This window comes from Dermochelys coriacea, chromosome 8, assembly GCF_009764565.3.
Source record: "Dermochelys coriacea isolate rDerCor1 chromosome 8, rDerCor1.pri.v4, whole genome shotgun sequence".
Classification (NCBI taxonomy): domain Eukaryota; kingdom Metazoa; phylum Chordata; order Testudines; family Dermochelyidae; genus Dermochelys; species Dermochelys coriacea.
Window position 1 is genome coordinate 16,180,808 of NC_050075.1, and position 14,722 is coordinate 16,195,529.

General features: G+C 39.7%; 1 protein-coding gene across 2 annotated transcripts in view; it reads left to right on the forward strand.

The window, feature by feature from the left end:
• Positions 1-14,722, forward strand: part of NDFIP1 (Nedd4 family interacting protein 1) — a 90,757-nt gene that overhangs the window by 32,959 nt on the left and 43,076 nt on the right. The window contains exons 4-9 of one of the 2 annotated variants that reach the window (XM_038413482.2): positions 1,907-2,037; positions 3,151-3,238; positions 4,867-4,991; positions 7,367-7,433; positions 9,992-10,097; positions 13,846-13,937. In XM_038413482.2, the coding sequence (XP_038269410.1) occupies positions 1,907-2,037; positions 3,151-3,238; positions 4,867-4,991; positions 7,367-7,433; positions 9,992-10,095 (515 nt within the window). In that variant the 3' untranslated portion in view covers positions 10,096-10,097; positions 13,846-13,937. Of the gene's footprint in view, positions 1-1,906; positions 2,038-3,150; positions 3,239-4,866; positions 4,992-7,366; positions 7,434-9,991; positions 10,098-13,845; positions 13,938-14,722 lie in introns of those variants that run through there. The other variant, XR_006273785.1, reaches the window with a different exon arrangement.

The following is a 14,722-nucleotide window of genomic DNA, read 5'->3' on the forward strand; positions in this document are numbered from 1 at the left end:
TTTATACTGCTCAGAGGAGTAAATAGACATTCAAAAAATAGCTAAAGGTAATTAACCAGTAAAGTTATCATTTGCAAATAAAAAAAAAACCCTGAAAACTTAGACATAAACCCAAACGGAATTTGGTGTACAGCCTTATCACAGTCCATTCCAAATGTGGCATTTTTTGGATAAAATCTCAGTTTTAGACCTGCCATGATTTTTCTAATACAAAAATTCAGCTATTTTCATTAGAGGTCTGCCTTTCATACAGCCTGTAGGATAATCTGGGATAATGGGTGCCTTTCAGTCTGCCTTCTTGGGCAGAAACTCTTTACTTTGAAGAGAGAAACATCCAGGGTCACTGACCTTGCAAACTGGCTACGAGCCAGTCCTCTGGCCCAGATCCTCAAAAGGTATTTGGGCTCCTAATTTTCATTAAAATCAGTCAGCTAGGAGCCTAAATACCTCTGAAGATCTTTGCCTCCCTGGGTAGAGGGTTTTGAATTCTATTCTGTCTTGCTACTGAATGGGGTCTGGGTGAGCCTTGGCCTTGTCAGATCACACAATATGGTCTGGGGTGCCCATGTTACCATGTGCAAAAGGCACAGCATAGTTTTATCATATGGTTCTCTGCATAATGAAGAAAATAGGTGTGTAAAGTATACACACACAACCCTAGAAACATACATACATTTTTTTTTTTAAATATCTCCATAGGGAATCTGTAAAACATGCTGCTATCGGGGCTCTACATGTAAAGCTTCCGCTGCATATTCTAATTCGTCAACAAGTCTGAGAGCCTGGTGTTCAGAACCAGTACGTTTGACTTTGTCCCACTCCCATTCTCTTTCCCCTGAAAGGAAACTGGGGTATTTTTCAGACAAACTGGCCACCTTTGGGTGAAGACCTTATGGCAGGGATGGCCAACCTGTAGCTCCTGAGCTGCATGTGGCTCTTCGGAGGTTAATATCCAGCTCCTTACCTACGCGCTGATTCTGGGGCTGGAGCTATAGATGCTAACTTTCTAATGTGCTGTGGGGTGTTCACTGCTCAACCCCCGCTCTGCCCCAAGCCCTGCTCCCACTCCACCCCTTCCCCTGAGCGTGCCATGCCCTCTCTCCTCCGTCCTCCCCCCCATAGCCACCTGCGCACATGAAACAGTTGATTGCAGGAGTGGGGGAGGGGGGAAGTAGGCGCTGATTGGTGGGGGCTGCCAGCAAGCAGGAGGTCCTGGGAGCTGGGAAGCGGATGTGGGGGTCTGCTGACGTATTACTGTGGCTCTTTGGCAATGTAGATTGGTAAATTCTGGCTCCTTCTCAGGCTCAGGTTGGCCACCCCTGCCTTATGGGGATTCTTCTTTGACTCATCAAAATAATTTGAAATTTGAAAATGTATCTTTCTGTCTCTTACTGAAATCAGGGGAGGCACAGCATGGTTCCTGTCTCTGTTGCTTTAGATTGGGAGGGTGCCTTTGTGCACCCTTTATAAAGTGGTCTTGTTCATACTCTGTATCTGCTGTGAAGCTCCTATGTTTCAGTCCTTAAAAAGCTCAAGAACCTCTGTATGTGGTATCATAGCATGCATATTTTTCTAACAAGATTTCAACTTTCCTTGCTTTTCCTTGTCTAGGTCAAGATGACTGTCATACTAATTTATTTAGGGTGAATTCCCTTCCCCTTCTGAAAATCTGTTAGTATCCTACTGTAGGTCTCAAATTTGCTTTAATGTTTTCTCTATTATGGCATAATAGTTCAATACATGTGAGTTTCAATTACAGTCGTTCACCAAAGAATACATGGTAATTTTAAAATCATGATCTTCTTCATACTTTTTTTTTTTTTTTTTTTTGCTGGTTGTAGAGCTGCTTATACAGGTGTCAGAGGCATATTACATCCTACAATTCATGTAAACTCTCTCTTTTCAGAATATTTTGACTACAAAGATGAGTCAGGGTTTCCCAAGCCCCCTTCTTATAATGTGGCCACAACACTGCCTAGTTACGATGAAGCGGAGCGAAGTAAGGCTGAAGCTACCATTCCCTTGGTTCCTGGAAGAGTAAGTTCACTTTGTGTGCTGAATGTCCCTAAAGGTCCATTCGTAGAATTTATACAGCTGAATTAACCTAAATACTTCATTAATCAAAATCTTGATTTATTTTTTCTCATTGGGGGGTTTTCTGAGTGTTCTACAATATTTTTTTTTTAAAAACGTTTTGTCTGGTCCACTGGCATCATGTAAGGCATGTCAATAGTACTAGTGCATGCAGTACTGATTAATTTGGCAGGCTGATACAGGCTACATGTGTAGCCTCACTGTTTTATCTTACAACTTTCTAATTTGTACTTCCAAAGTACCTCCTATCAGAAGATCTCTCAGCACCCAATTTTTGAGCGAGTTCCTGTAGTTCAAGCTCAGGTGTCTTTATTGTTATGCAATGGGAGTTGGCAAAGCTTCAGAGGTCAGGGCTCATTTCATACCTTTGTCAGATAGACCATATCCTACCCAGTGATCAAATAAGAACAAAACTTGAAAAGTAGGTCGTCTTTCCTCATCACTCCTACCACTTTTTGAACTGGCTTTTCTGGACTGTGAATAATAAAATCCATTGTCTCTGACAGGAGAGATTTTCCTTCTCTTCCTCCACTGAGGTCTGCCCTCGTGCTCCTTTATCACAGCAAATATCTGGTAGTAGTGCTACCAGCATCTGCTGTCTAATGCTAGTAGCTCTTCTCCCATAAGAGCCTGAGTCCCACTGAGACTGCATATGATGTTGTCCCAATGAGGGAAAATGTTAGAGAAAGACAGGGAGGTAAATTGTATAGTCGGTATTGGGAGTATCCTTATTTTCTTTTTTCTAAGGGGTGGAGGGCTACCTAAAAGAGGGAATCTCACCTGACAAGTCAGTATTTCATGTCTTATATCATCTTTAGCAATTGTTCAGGTACAAAGGAGAGAAGTCTTTTAGATGCAGAAATGTTGTTGTCCTGAAGGAGGTTTTTCTTGAATGAAAAGATATTCTGTACCCTTGCAATGTGAGTTTTGTGATCTCTGCAAGTTGATAGCCCTTTCCTGTAAGATCTTGTGTAAGCTCATAACCTCAGGCTTGCTGTATGACTTTGATTGCATTAAAAATGACCTACCTCCATTCCCTTCTCTCTTCACTTTTAGGAAGATGACTTTGTGGCACGGGATGATTTTGATGATACTGACCAGCTGAGGATAGGAAATGATGGCATCTTCATGCTAACATTCTTCAGTAAGTACCCAATAGAATCTTGAGCTTTTCCTCAGTCCAGACAAGAATAAGTTAACCTCTTAATGTACGTGATGTATAGCTGGAAAAACTAGATATGCCAGTATGAAATTCTGGAAAAGGAAGAATTTCTCTTCCTCCTCTAGAAATGATCTACTAGTTGGCAGGTATCAAACTCTCCAAGTTAGTCTAGGGTTTCATTACAAACCCCATCCCTTTCTTTTCCTTTCCTTTTCTTTCCCTTTTTTTTTTTTTTTTCCACTAAAGTGTATCCGCAATATCTGTTTCTGTTTCTCCCTATAAATCTCATTAGTAAATGTTGTGAAGAGCTGTTCACCTCCACAAGGCAGTGACTAGACTGTGGAGTGCATCTCTTCATTCACTAAACCAACTCTTGCCTTACATCTATATCTATATCTATACCATCATGCAAACCAAAATTTCTAGCTGTAGGGTAATAGCAGTAGAGACTCCTGCAAAACATCAGTGCCACTCCATAATGTACCACTAGAGGGTACTAAAGTATGGTGAATGCTGTCTCGTCCTCCCTCTTCTTCCCCCCTGCCCCAAAAAAGAGGATGCATAAACTGAACTGATGATCAGGAGTTCCAAGGCTGTTCATTCACGTAGTATGCTGCTGACCATGTCATTGAGCGATCCTAAAACATCTCTGCTCTTTATGAAAACCAATTATTTATTTGGTTCAGTCAAACTTCTGGGACTATATTATCTTTGGGGGGGCGGCGGCGGCAAATCCATACTCTGAACTCTTAAAAGTTGAGTTAGTTGGTAATGGATTAACCTTAAAAGTGAAGTAGCTCTCAGTATTTTAGGAAAGGGCTAGTGTCTCAGCGTTTATATGTGAAGAGCATGAAAGCATTGGAAAGATAGTGTAACTAAATTGTCATGAGTCATTCTCTTAGTCTGAGTTACAAGGGGATGCAGGCTTTCATGGCTCAGAATGCACAGAGGATCAGATATTAAATCTAAAAGTTTGTCTGCTGTTCATAAAGATTTGGGGGGGAACCCTGATTGAAGCCAACAGGAAAAGATAAACACTCATTTCACTTGCAACAACTTGTGTGAAGTTTAAATTACCTCCAAACAAGAGTGGGCAGGCAAAGTTAGTATGTGGAAGTAGTAGGGCTATTCCAGTGACCCACATACATGTGACTGCGATGTAACACAAATAATGGAACATCTGTTATTCTGCTGGCTCCTGGAGGAACCATGTACTGTGGAAGATCTTGGCAGGGCTACACATGTGCCCAACACTGGAAAAACCTTTGATCTGTGGTGGAAGGATATGAGAAGAAGACAGCCTAAAAATATGAAGAAGCGTTTAATAGATGCATAGATACAAGGCCAGAGAGGACCACTGTAAGCAGCTAGTCTGAGCTCCTCTATAGCACATGCCATATAACTTCCCCAAAATAATTCCTAGAACAGATCTTTTAGAAAAACATCCAATATCGGTTTAAAAATTGTCGGTGATTGGGAATCCAATTGTAAATTGTTCCAATAGTTTGTTTAATCACACTGTTAAATTTTTACACCTTATCTCCAGTCTGAATTTGTCTAGCTTCAGGTTCCAGCCATTTTGACATATTGCTTTCCCTTTGCTTTCTCAGTGGCTTTTCTCTTCAACTGGATTGGATTTTTCTTGTCCTTCTGTCTGACCACTTCAGCTGCAGGACGATATGGGGCCATTTCGGGGTTTGGTCTGTCTCTCATTAAGTGGATCTTGATTGTCAGGGTAAGTTAGTGCACGCACACACACACAAAAAAAAAAAAAAAAAAGGCGGGGGGCAGCCCAGACAAACATAAGGCTTCTGTGTATTTGCTACATTACTTAATAAGTGGTTCATCTCAGTTCACAATTAAATAGCTTTTTTGCCTGGCAAAACTTGCACCTGCAAAAGCCTGAGTTATTGGGCTTTGTACTGTGCACTAAGCAAGGGCTTTTGGAAGAGGAAGAATCCTGTCCTTTCCCACCCCACGAGCAGGGGTACAGTGCATCTGTGGCTAGTGCTCCGACCCACATGCGTAGCTGCTGCCATTCCATATCCACTGTTGGCACCACTCAGTCTGACATTTCAGCTTCCACAAAGACCTCTGCTCTCTGACTTGTTCAGTGCGGTGTGAAGCTGACCTCCTCAGCATACAGGAGATATAAGGCCTCTCTGCATGGCTGCTCCCCTCAGGCAACCCACAGTAGGGCTAAATGGAAGGCATAGAGGGCTTTGTGCTGACTGTTCTTGCCAAGAGTGAAATTTGCCCTAAATCCTTCAGCAGGTTTTTTTTTGAAGATTGGCCTGTTTGTTTCCCTGACCATCACAAAAGTTCCTTGGGGACTGTTTTGATTCAGGTGTGATTTTTTTAAATGACTCTTTCTGCTTGCTTTATTCTCATCTGACACGTAAACTCGCTTGCTGAGGCACATCTAGGAGTGTGCTTTGGGAATGGGGGCTGTGACAGATTGTCTAGAGGTTGAACAGAGCTGGTAATGTGACACTGGTCTGGTATGGTGTAATGGTCCTTGTTGTTGTAATAAATAAGAATAATATGCCAGAGGAGTGCTGCATTTTTTTTATAAGTGTCTCTTCCTTATTAGGTAAAGCAGCTTGTGTAATATGTAGGTGTCCGTTAAGCAATATTTGTTTAAAAGAGATACCACCTACCCCAGATGTTTATTCTTGAAGTAAAAAAAAATCCTCTTTGTGAAAATAAAGCCTGTCAAGAAAGCAAAGGCTTTTAATGGGGAAAGGAATGAAATATTATAAAGCTATATCTTTGTGAAAATGTCAAACCAATTTCTGTCCAAGCAAACATGTTGTGTGTGCAGCCTGTGACTAGAAGAATTGCAGGCAGATGTGCAAGGGAAACAAATACAAAAATTGGCTCTGAAGACCAAAAGCAAAGGGATTCAGAGTTAAGGTCATCGCTTTATCCTTAATCCTTTTGTGCCAGGACTCAGATCCTGCAAATATGACATCTAGTGAGATAACTGTCTCCATTGTACAGTGCTTAGGTACTACAGGCATCTCATACAGAAGACCTAAGTGCCATTTCTTGAGATAAGAAAATGAAGTGAGAGAGACTGGCATCCTTAACCGTGAATTTGATTTCAACTTTAGTATCTAGTTTTTCTAACTTATCCTTCTTCTGATTTAAACTTTATTAACTTGATTTTTCATTTTTTTTAATCTACCACTGACAACATAATGAAATTTGATTCTATAATTATATCAGCACCAAGGGCACTTTTCATTTAATAGGAAGCAGTTTTCCCAGTAACAGATTTTCAAGTCTGAGAATTCCTCAGACCCACAAGAGCTTAACTTCAGCTTCACTGCTGTTTTGTTATATCATCCAACCTTGAAGTGTAGTTAGCAGGGGTTACTACTGCAAGCCTGGCCTTTCGCTTCCAAAATTGGGAGAGGCTGTTAGGCAACAGAGGAGTGAGGGAGAATGGGAAAAGCTGTCATTCAGCAGTGTCTCCCTACTAGCTGATCTCAGGAGAAGTATTGGTGAGTGTTGAACAATCTCTTTTATATGTCTCCTTGGTCACAGTGGAGCAGTTTGGGGTTTGTGAAGAAGAGCTATACATTAAAAGTCCTTCACTTACCCCCATTCCATCAGATCAGTGTATACCTCTTACTTTTTAGTAATTAGGATTTGTAACTTGTGCTTATCTCACAGTAAGGCTATGTCTGTGTTTATGGCCGTATGTCAAGCACACATACCACATGCTTCCCTAGCACAGGTATAAATTTAGCAGAGTAGACGGTGAGGCAGTGCGTAGGCAAGAAGAGTAAAGACACACGAGAACCTTAAGGTATATACCCTCCATGGCCTTCTACGCTCCCAAGAAATGCCTCTCCTGCCTTTACTACTATTTTAAACAGTGTAGTATCCCACTGCCAGAGCCTTTCACTGTCCCGTGTGGCTACACACTACAGTGTGGATGCAGCCTGCTTTTCACTGTGGCTTGTGGATACACACATTTTACATGCTGTCTCCAGTGTAGACAAGGCCATAAAGGGCACAGTCTGGCTACCACTGACATCAGTGGAAGCAGGATTGGGCCCAGAAAGTACCAAGTGTTATAATTTCTGTTTTCTTTTTTAGTTCTCAACCTATTTCCCTGGTTACTTTGATGGTCAGTACTGGCTCTGGTGGGTTTTCCTTGTATTAGGTAAGTCCTTACAATATTTGAAGTTATGCCAAAAGTGACTTTTAGAGACCAGTGTTGTTGTTTTCATTACCAGATGCTTAAAGGTATAAGGCCAAAATGTTATCTTTTTTTAAAAATGATTTTATTCTGGTAGTGAATGTCTTTGAGATTTGTGTGTGTATTTGAATTCCTTTACTGTCCTCAAAAAATTGAGTAAAAGCCTGCACATCCTCTCACCAAAAAAGAGTAAGAAAATCAGAGAGCAGCACTTCCTCACACTGACAGTAGCTGCTAGGAGTTGAATCACTAGACTATGGCACTCAAGTGATTAAAATGCAAGTAGACTGTGATTTGTTCTAAATTCTATACTGAGTCTCAGTCGCTCTTGGGACCATCATGAGGACTGGTTGGCCCTTTGAGAAATTAAGTATCAAAAAATATGTAGATCAACTTTGCTGCACCAAAACACCAGTTATATGGGTACCAGGTGATACTTAACTTCGTAGTATCAATCTGTAATGCATGTCACTGTTCCAAATATGCCTCCTGGAGTTATAGCCAGCTGATACTCAGCAATTCTGTTCTTTGACTATGTGGCTAATATTTAGCTGTAAATCTATCTATGTGGAAGAAAAGTGATAGTACAGTGAAACTGGTACAAAAGACCACCTTTCTAAGGCAGCCTGTTTCCTGAAAAGACCACCCCAAAGTCTTCCCCAGACATATTCAGTACAATTCTGCTGCATCTTTTTGCAGCTGACTTTTGTTGGTTCCCAGAGTGTTGCCTACGACACATTTTTACCTAATTTAAGAATCTTGGCATGCTCTGAGTTTCTTGTACTGTACCAGGTAAAGGATTTCTGCCATCTAGCAGTGACTTAATTTGTTGCACACACAGGAGGTAAAAGTATATTATTTATACTTAAGTAGCATTTTCCATCTGATGCTCTCAAAAACTGGAAGTATTGATGAACTAAGCCTCCTGCAGTGAAAGGAGAAAAATAATTGTAATAACATCAGAAGTGTGTAGTGTGGAACCAGAAACCTTATTGTTGTTTGTCATATTGGGAAAATGTGTAATTTTTTTTATATATTTTTTCCCTTTAATCTTCTACTGAAATCTACCTCAAAAGTAATTCAATTCATAAATTTGCTGTGTCTGTTCTTTCAGTGGTGCATATGGTAAATAAGATAAATCTCTTGTATCACAGCTTTCAGCTTTCATTTCAAAAACTTTGTTCTGGAGCTTGATCCTGCAAACTCCTACTCAAGCGAGAGAACCCATCAAAAGTGGTGTATTTGGGGACTGGGGCTTCTAATTCGTAATATTTTAATAAAATGCTTTTATTTTCTATAAGGTTAAGTATAGAAAAAAGTATCACAACCAAATATATATTAGTAATAATAATCTCTTTTCTATAACCCTCTTAATCCAGAGATCTCAAATCATATGTATAAGATATAAACACAAATTAAGCAGCAACATGACAGACAATAAGGTTTCTGGTTCCACAATGCACACTTCTAATGTTACTACAATTATTTTTTCTCCTTTCACTGCAGGAGGCTTAGTTCATCAATACTTCCAGTTTTTGAGAGCATCAGACGGAAAATGCTACCTAAGTATTAAATAATACTTTTACCTCCTTTGTGTGCAACAAATTAAGTCACCGCTAGGTGGCAGAATTTCTTTACCTAGTACAGGGGTTCTCAAACTTCATTGCACTGTGACCACCTTCTGACAACAAAAATTACTTCACCACCCCAGGAGAGGGGACCGAAGACTGAGCCCACCCAAGCCCCACTGCCTGGGGATGAGGGACACACACACACGAGACACAGCCTGAGCCCCACTGCTCAAGGGCTTCAGCTCCTAGTCAGGGGGCTTGCAACCTGAGCCCTGCTATCCATGGCTGAAGCCTGCAGGCTTTGGCATTGGCCCTGGACAGTGGGGCTCGAGCTTCAGCTCCGGGCCCCAGCAAGTCTAAGACAGCCCTGGTGACCCCATTCAAAGGAGGTCGTGACCCACTTTGGGGTCCCAAACCACAGTTTGAGAATTGCTAACCTAGTATAAGCAACTCGGAACATGCCAAGATTCTTAAATTAGGTAAATTGTGTCATAGGAAACACTCCAGGAACGAACAAAAATCAACTTCAGAAAGATGCAGCAGAATTGTACTGAATATGTCAGAGAAAATGGTACTGGATCTTTAGTGACGTAATTGAAAATTTCCAAGACTAAATTTCATAAAACTATTCCTCATTTATTTGAGTTACTACCTTTTCTAGATTGGTTTGGTCACTAAAGCATTCATCCTGTAGAACTAACTTCTTGGTAATTAGGTTTACCCTTAAAATAAACTTTCTTGTTGTTCATTAATATGAAATCCAAAACTTTAATATCATAGTCCAGAAACAAGTCTATATTCAGTTAAATGCCACAAGTGCTAAGAATCAGAGGCCTTCTCTGTAAGACATTGTGAGATGGACTGTCCTTTCCTAAGTAGAGAAGAAAACATTGGAAATTATAAAGATTTTGTTTCTTAACTGAACAAATGTGTTTCTTTTCCCCCCCTTAGGCTTTCTGCTGTTTCTCAGAGGATTTATCAATTATGCAAAGGTTCGGAAGATGCCGGATACATTTTCCACTCTCCCCAGGACCAGAGTTCTCTTTATTTACTAAAGGTAAATCTTACACACTTTTGAGCTTTTTTTTTTTTTTTTTTTTTTTTTTTTTTGCTGGTTTTTGTTTTTGTTTTACTTTACTGGGCAATTCTTTAGGCTGGGTCTGCTCTGCTATGATCTCACAGGCCAAAAGCCAGTGGCTGATATTCCATTTCCTGGGCTGCCAGCTCCTGTCCATACTTCTTAGTCCAGCTTCCCTATGACAACACAGCAGGACTTTCATTTGAAGTATCAAGTATCTGTTCCAGAGTTTGATGAAGGGAATTTTAGATGCTTTAGATTCCAAGATTTGAAATACCAGAACAGATCCCTATTGCTTGGTACACTTGTGCACCCTGGAGGATGTGATTTTAAGAACTTGTAATGCGCTTGAAACATGTGACACATCTTCAACATGAGTTAAGGTCACAGACCACACCTGAGCAGAGGCATATAGCGACGTCTTTGGCTTATGTCCCAGAACCAGCACTTCATCTGGGTTTTCTGTATTACTCATTCTCTGCCAAGTTCTGGGAGAAATTCTGAAAGCCACTCCCACATGCCTTTAACTAATTGTGGTACCTGAATAATTTTAAGGATTTTTTTTTTAAACATCTAAAATTCACCCACTTTTGGGCTGCACATGAACATGTTGTCTTGTTCTTGTCTTTTGCTGAAATCTTAGTGGGACCTTGATGGAGGCTTAAGTAGTTCAACTTGTTTAGTGCATTTCCTTCTTACAATAGATAATGGCTAGGATTAACTTTCTTTCTCTTGAGGCAGAAAATAATCCCTGTAAGTAAGAGGTTGCTTCCCAGATGATGAGTGCAACATGATGCTCTATGAAACTAGATTTCCCCAGGACAGAGCTGAAGCAGTTGTAACCAGGGTAATAGTAGAAAAACAGAACTTTGAATCAGGTGTCATTAAATTGTTTGGCCCTCAAAACCAAGGCTTTGTTTTCCTGTTCCATTGTCACTAGGCCAGGAACCACACACATTGCAAGTGGTTCTGCTTTATTAAACTGAACCTGAAAATGCTATAAAAAGAAATTGCTGTGTGGTGGGTTGGTTTGCTTGGATTTTCCCTTTCTTAGGGTTTGTGGTAACCTCTGAACCCCTCTTAAATTCACATTGTTACTAGCTGTACAGCCACTTATTTAATACTTGAATACTAAAGCTATTTCTGGTCCTAGCAACTCGTGTTCTGCTCTTCTTGCTCTTCTTCAAGTGACTTGATTTGTTTCTTTCCCGAAAGCAGCTCTTCATTTCTTATAGGAGTTGCTTGGTTCTTGGTTGCATAGACCTTGAAGCCTACGTTTTGAATTGCAAGTAGTGATTTTGTGTCTACATTTTTGGGTGCCCAACCTGAGACACATTAAAGGGGCTTGTCTTTCAAAGTGTGGGTCCTCGGCACTTTCTGAATCAGGCCTGTTTAAGATGTCTCAAGTGGGGCATCCAGAAACATTAGGCATTATGAAAATTTAGGCCTTGATGTTTCAGCATGCCCTAAACTGCACTCTGTTGGACTCTTCAGATAAACCTATAATGTGAAATATTGAAGAGAAGCACCACAACACACTTCTGGTATCACTATAGCATTCTTGTTCAAATCAGATTCCTCTCTTATATTTTCTGGTGCCAGTGAAGGGAAGCTGCTCTTTCACTACCTACTTTCTCACAATTTAAAAAACTTGATTTATATATCTAAAAATGATTTATTATGAAAGTTAGAGGTTAGCATTAAATTACAATTTGTCTTGTTCAAATTGAATGTAATTACATGTGAAATGTACATTTGACTCCAGAGAAGACAAAAAGTTTTATTACAGGATTTTGTGGCCCTAAATGTTGGATTTTCAGGCCTGTGTTAAAGCACATCTGTTTTATTTATTTAGATTTAAAACAAACTATAAAAAGAGCTGTAGGTGCCTTGAAAGTCTTATAACAGCATGATAATGATCATCCAGCAACAACAACAGAAATCCTATCTGGATATACACAAACCGCCAGCCAGTAAATCAAAACAACAAAAAAGTTCTTTCTACTCTCTTCACTCTCCCCATAGCTCCAGGAATATACCCCCATTCTTCTCTAAAAATGCTGTCTTAAGGATGAAATAGGGGCTGATTTGTCCATAGCAATAATATCAAAGACTGACTTGTGTAAGTCAACTATTTGGACTGCATTGCATCCTTCTAAAAACATTACAGCACATATTTGATCAGTTCCCATGCAGCTGCTATAGCTGCACATATCTCACTGGGGTTTCTACATCTGCTGTGCCCCTATGGTCTGTGTAGGTGCTTTGTAGGAACAAAAGACCAGTTTTTCCAATTGCCCTTGTGTCGCTTTCTTCTCCTTCTGAGAGAGCTGAAGTAGACATCATTAAAATAAGACTGTTCAATTGTTTTGCTTTTAAAATGCCCTTAAAGTCTCAGAAAATAAATGTGTGAAAAATGCTGACCACTGAAGAAAGGAAAATATTACTTCTAATTAGCGTTCGCTTGCTAGTGCACTCCACCCACATCAGAACACCATTGATGAGAGCCAGACATGCTGAGCATAATATTATAAATACGCTATTTGTAGTAATATTGAAGGTAGGTGGTGGAAAGAATCACTACCTATGTATTGGGAACCTTGTGAAGAAGTTAGTGTTGTATTCTCGGCTTCCTTTTCCTTAAAGAACTGTTCCTTTTAGAATTGGGTGATTTAAATTTGGTGATAGAATCCAGCATGTCAAAACCTTCTCCAAATTATGCCTGTACTGATTGACCTTGCGAGAATGTGGAATGAGGAGAGGATAAAAGATTCCAAAGCATCCAGAAGAGGCCCAAGGCTCATTGCTTGTGAGTGGCTTGTGAACTTGGAGTGTGAATTTTCTAAGAATACTCCTTTTAGTTAACTTGAACTACAAGCCAGTGTGTATCACTTTAAAAAACAAAACAAAACAAAAAATGAACAGAGTTGTTCTTGAATAAAATCCCAACCACTGTGAGTGAGTGATAGAAGTACACAGAACACTCTGGAACCTGTCACTGTTAGAACGGTGATTGTTGGTTTTAGTTTTCTGAGGGATTGGGGAGAGGGTGCTTTGTGCAAGTCAAAAGTAGTTAACAGTAAAATGAACCTGGCTGAAAGCTTGGCATATGCTATTTAAATACTGTGTTCTAATGGGTCGTGTTATCTATCACTGCTGGAAATCTTCCTGGTATATGACTGCATGCAGTTGGCAGGGCAAATCAGTAGCCAAGCAGAGGATACAAACTACACTGTAGGTGTACTAGTTTCATACTTTATCCTTGGTGCAAAAACATCCCAGCCAGAGTAATCGGGAGAGAGAGAGTTTAGGAGGTTTGGCTTCTCCAATATTCTATATGTTTGCTAGATTGTAGCCATATTAGGGGCGCAGACAAAACAAACCAAACATGGGGTCAAAATCTGCTCTGCCATTATTCAAATGCAGGTTAACTCCAGTGCCTTGACTGGCGTTATTATGGATTTACACCAGGATAACCAAGATCAGAATCTGACGCGTTGTCTTCCTTTTTCTGTTGCTTTATGTTCTAAAGGGGTTTGAACTCTTTGAAATTGTCGAATAGGCAGAAAACTACTGTGTAATTGTGCCATCGCTGTAATCTTGTAACTATGCTCAGATGCATGTCATATGTCTTCCGACATCCTGCACTCTTTGTGAACTACATCCTTTTCTTAACCAAAATAACAATCTAACTATAGTTTCAATATTCAATATCCTTCTCTGACAGATGTTTTCTGGCAAATGTCTTCCTGCGTTAATGAATTCTCCCTCAAGAAGTAACAGGACACCTGCAGGAAGTGAATCAAGACTCTGAACACATGAAAAAATAATCACCTGCTTTAAAATAAATAAATAAATAAAAGTACTGTTTCTAGGTGTAAAATTTTAATAGTTAATGCAGAATTCTGTAATCACTGAATCATTAGTGGGCTAATGTTTGAGAAAGCTATTGCAGTCAAGTCTGTGATGTACTAATAATGCCTTATATAGTATTTGTAGTATAGCATGAGCTATGCCCCTCTAGCCAGTAGGGGGCAGTCTTGCTTTATGTCATTCTCCATCTTAAAAAATTATTCTGGAATCCAATATTTTAGTGTAAAATATGTATAATGCTGGCTATTTTGAAGGGGTTTTCTCAAAAGTTTAGAAGACTGTTTTGTTATGACTACATTTCTGCATATACCTATTTGGTGTTAAATCTAAAACTGTCCTGTCTCTATACCTGAAAGTAAAATCTGTATGCACAATAGATTCTTTATGGCATAATTGAGGGGAAAAGTATTATTTTGAAGGTGGTACCAGTATTGTTTTTTTTTTATAGTCTCTCTTCTAAATCTTGCAGGATATTTTACTTTCATACTGCATACTTTTTGGACTATAGGGATTTTCACAATATATGCTGGGAGTGTAAAGCTCAAAGATCACAATGCAACTTCGTATAAAAAAAAATTGACCTTGCAAAAGAGTTCGGGTTTTTTTGGTTTTGTTTTTGGTGGGTTTTTTTGGCTTTGGGACTTTTGAGATGATCCCTAACATACCTGTAATTCTTGCTTTTATAATTTGTGTTAGCAGAAACTATGATGCATTATAAGTGTAGATTTAAT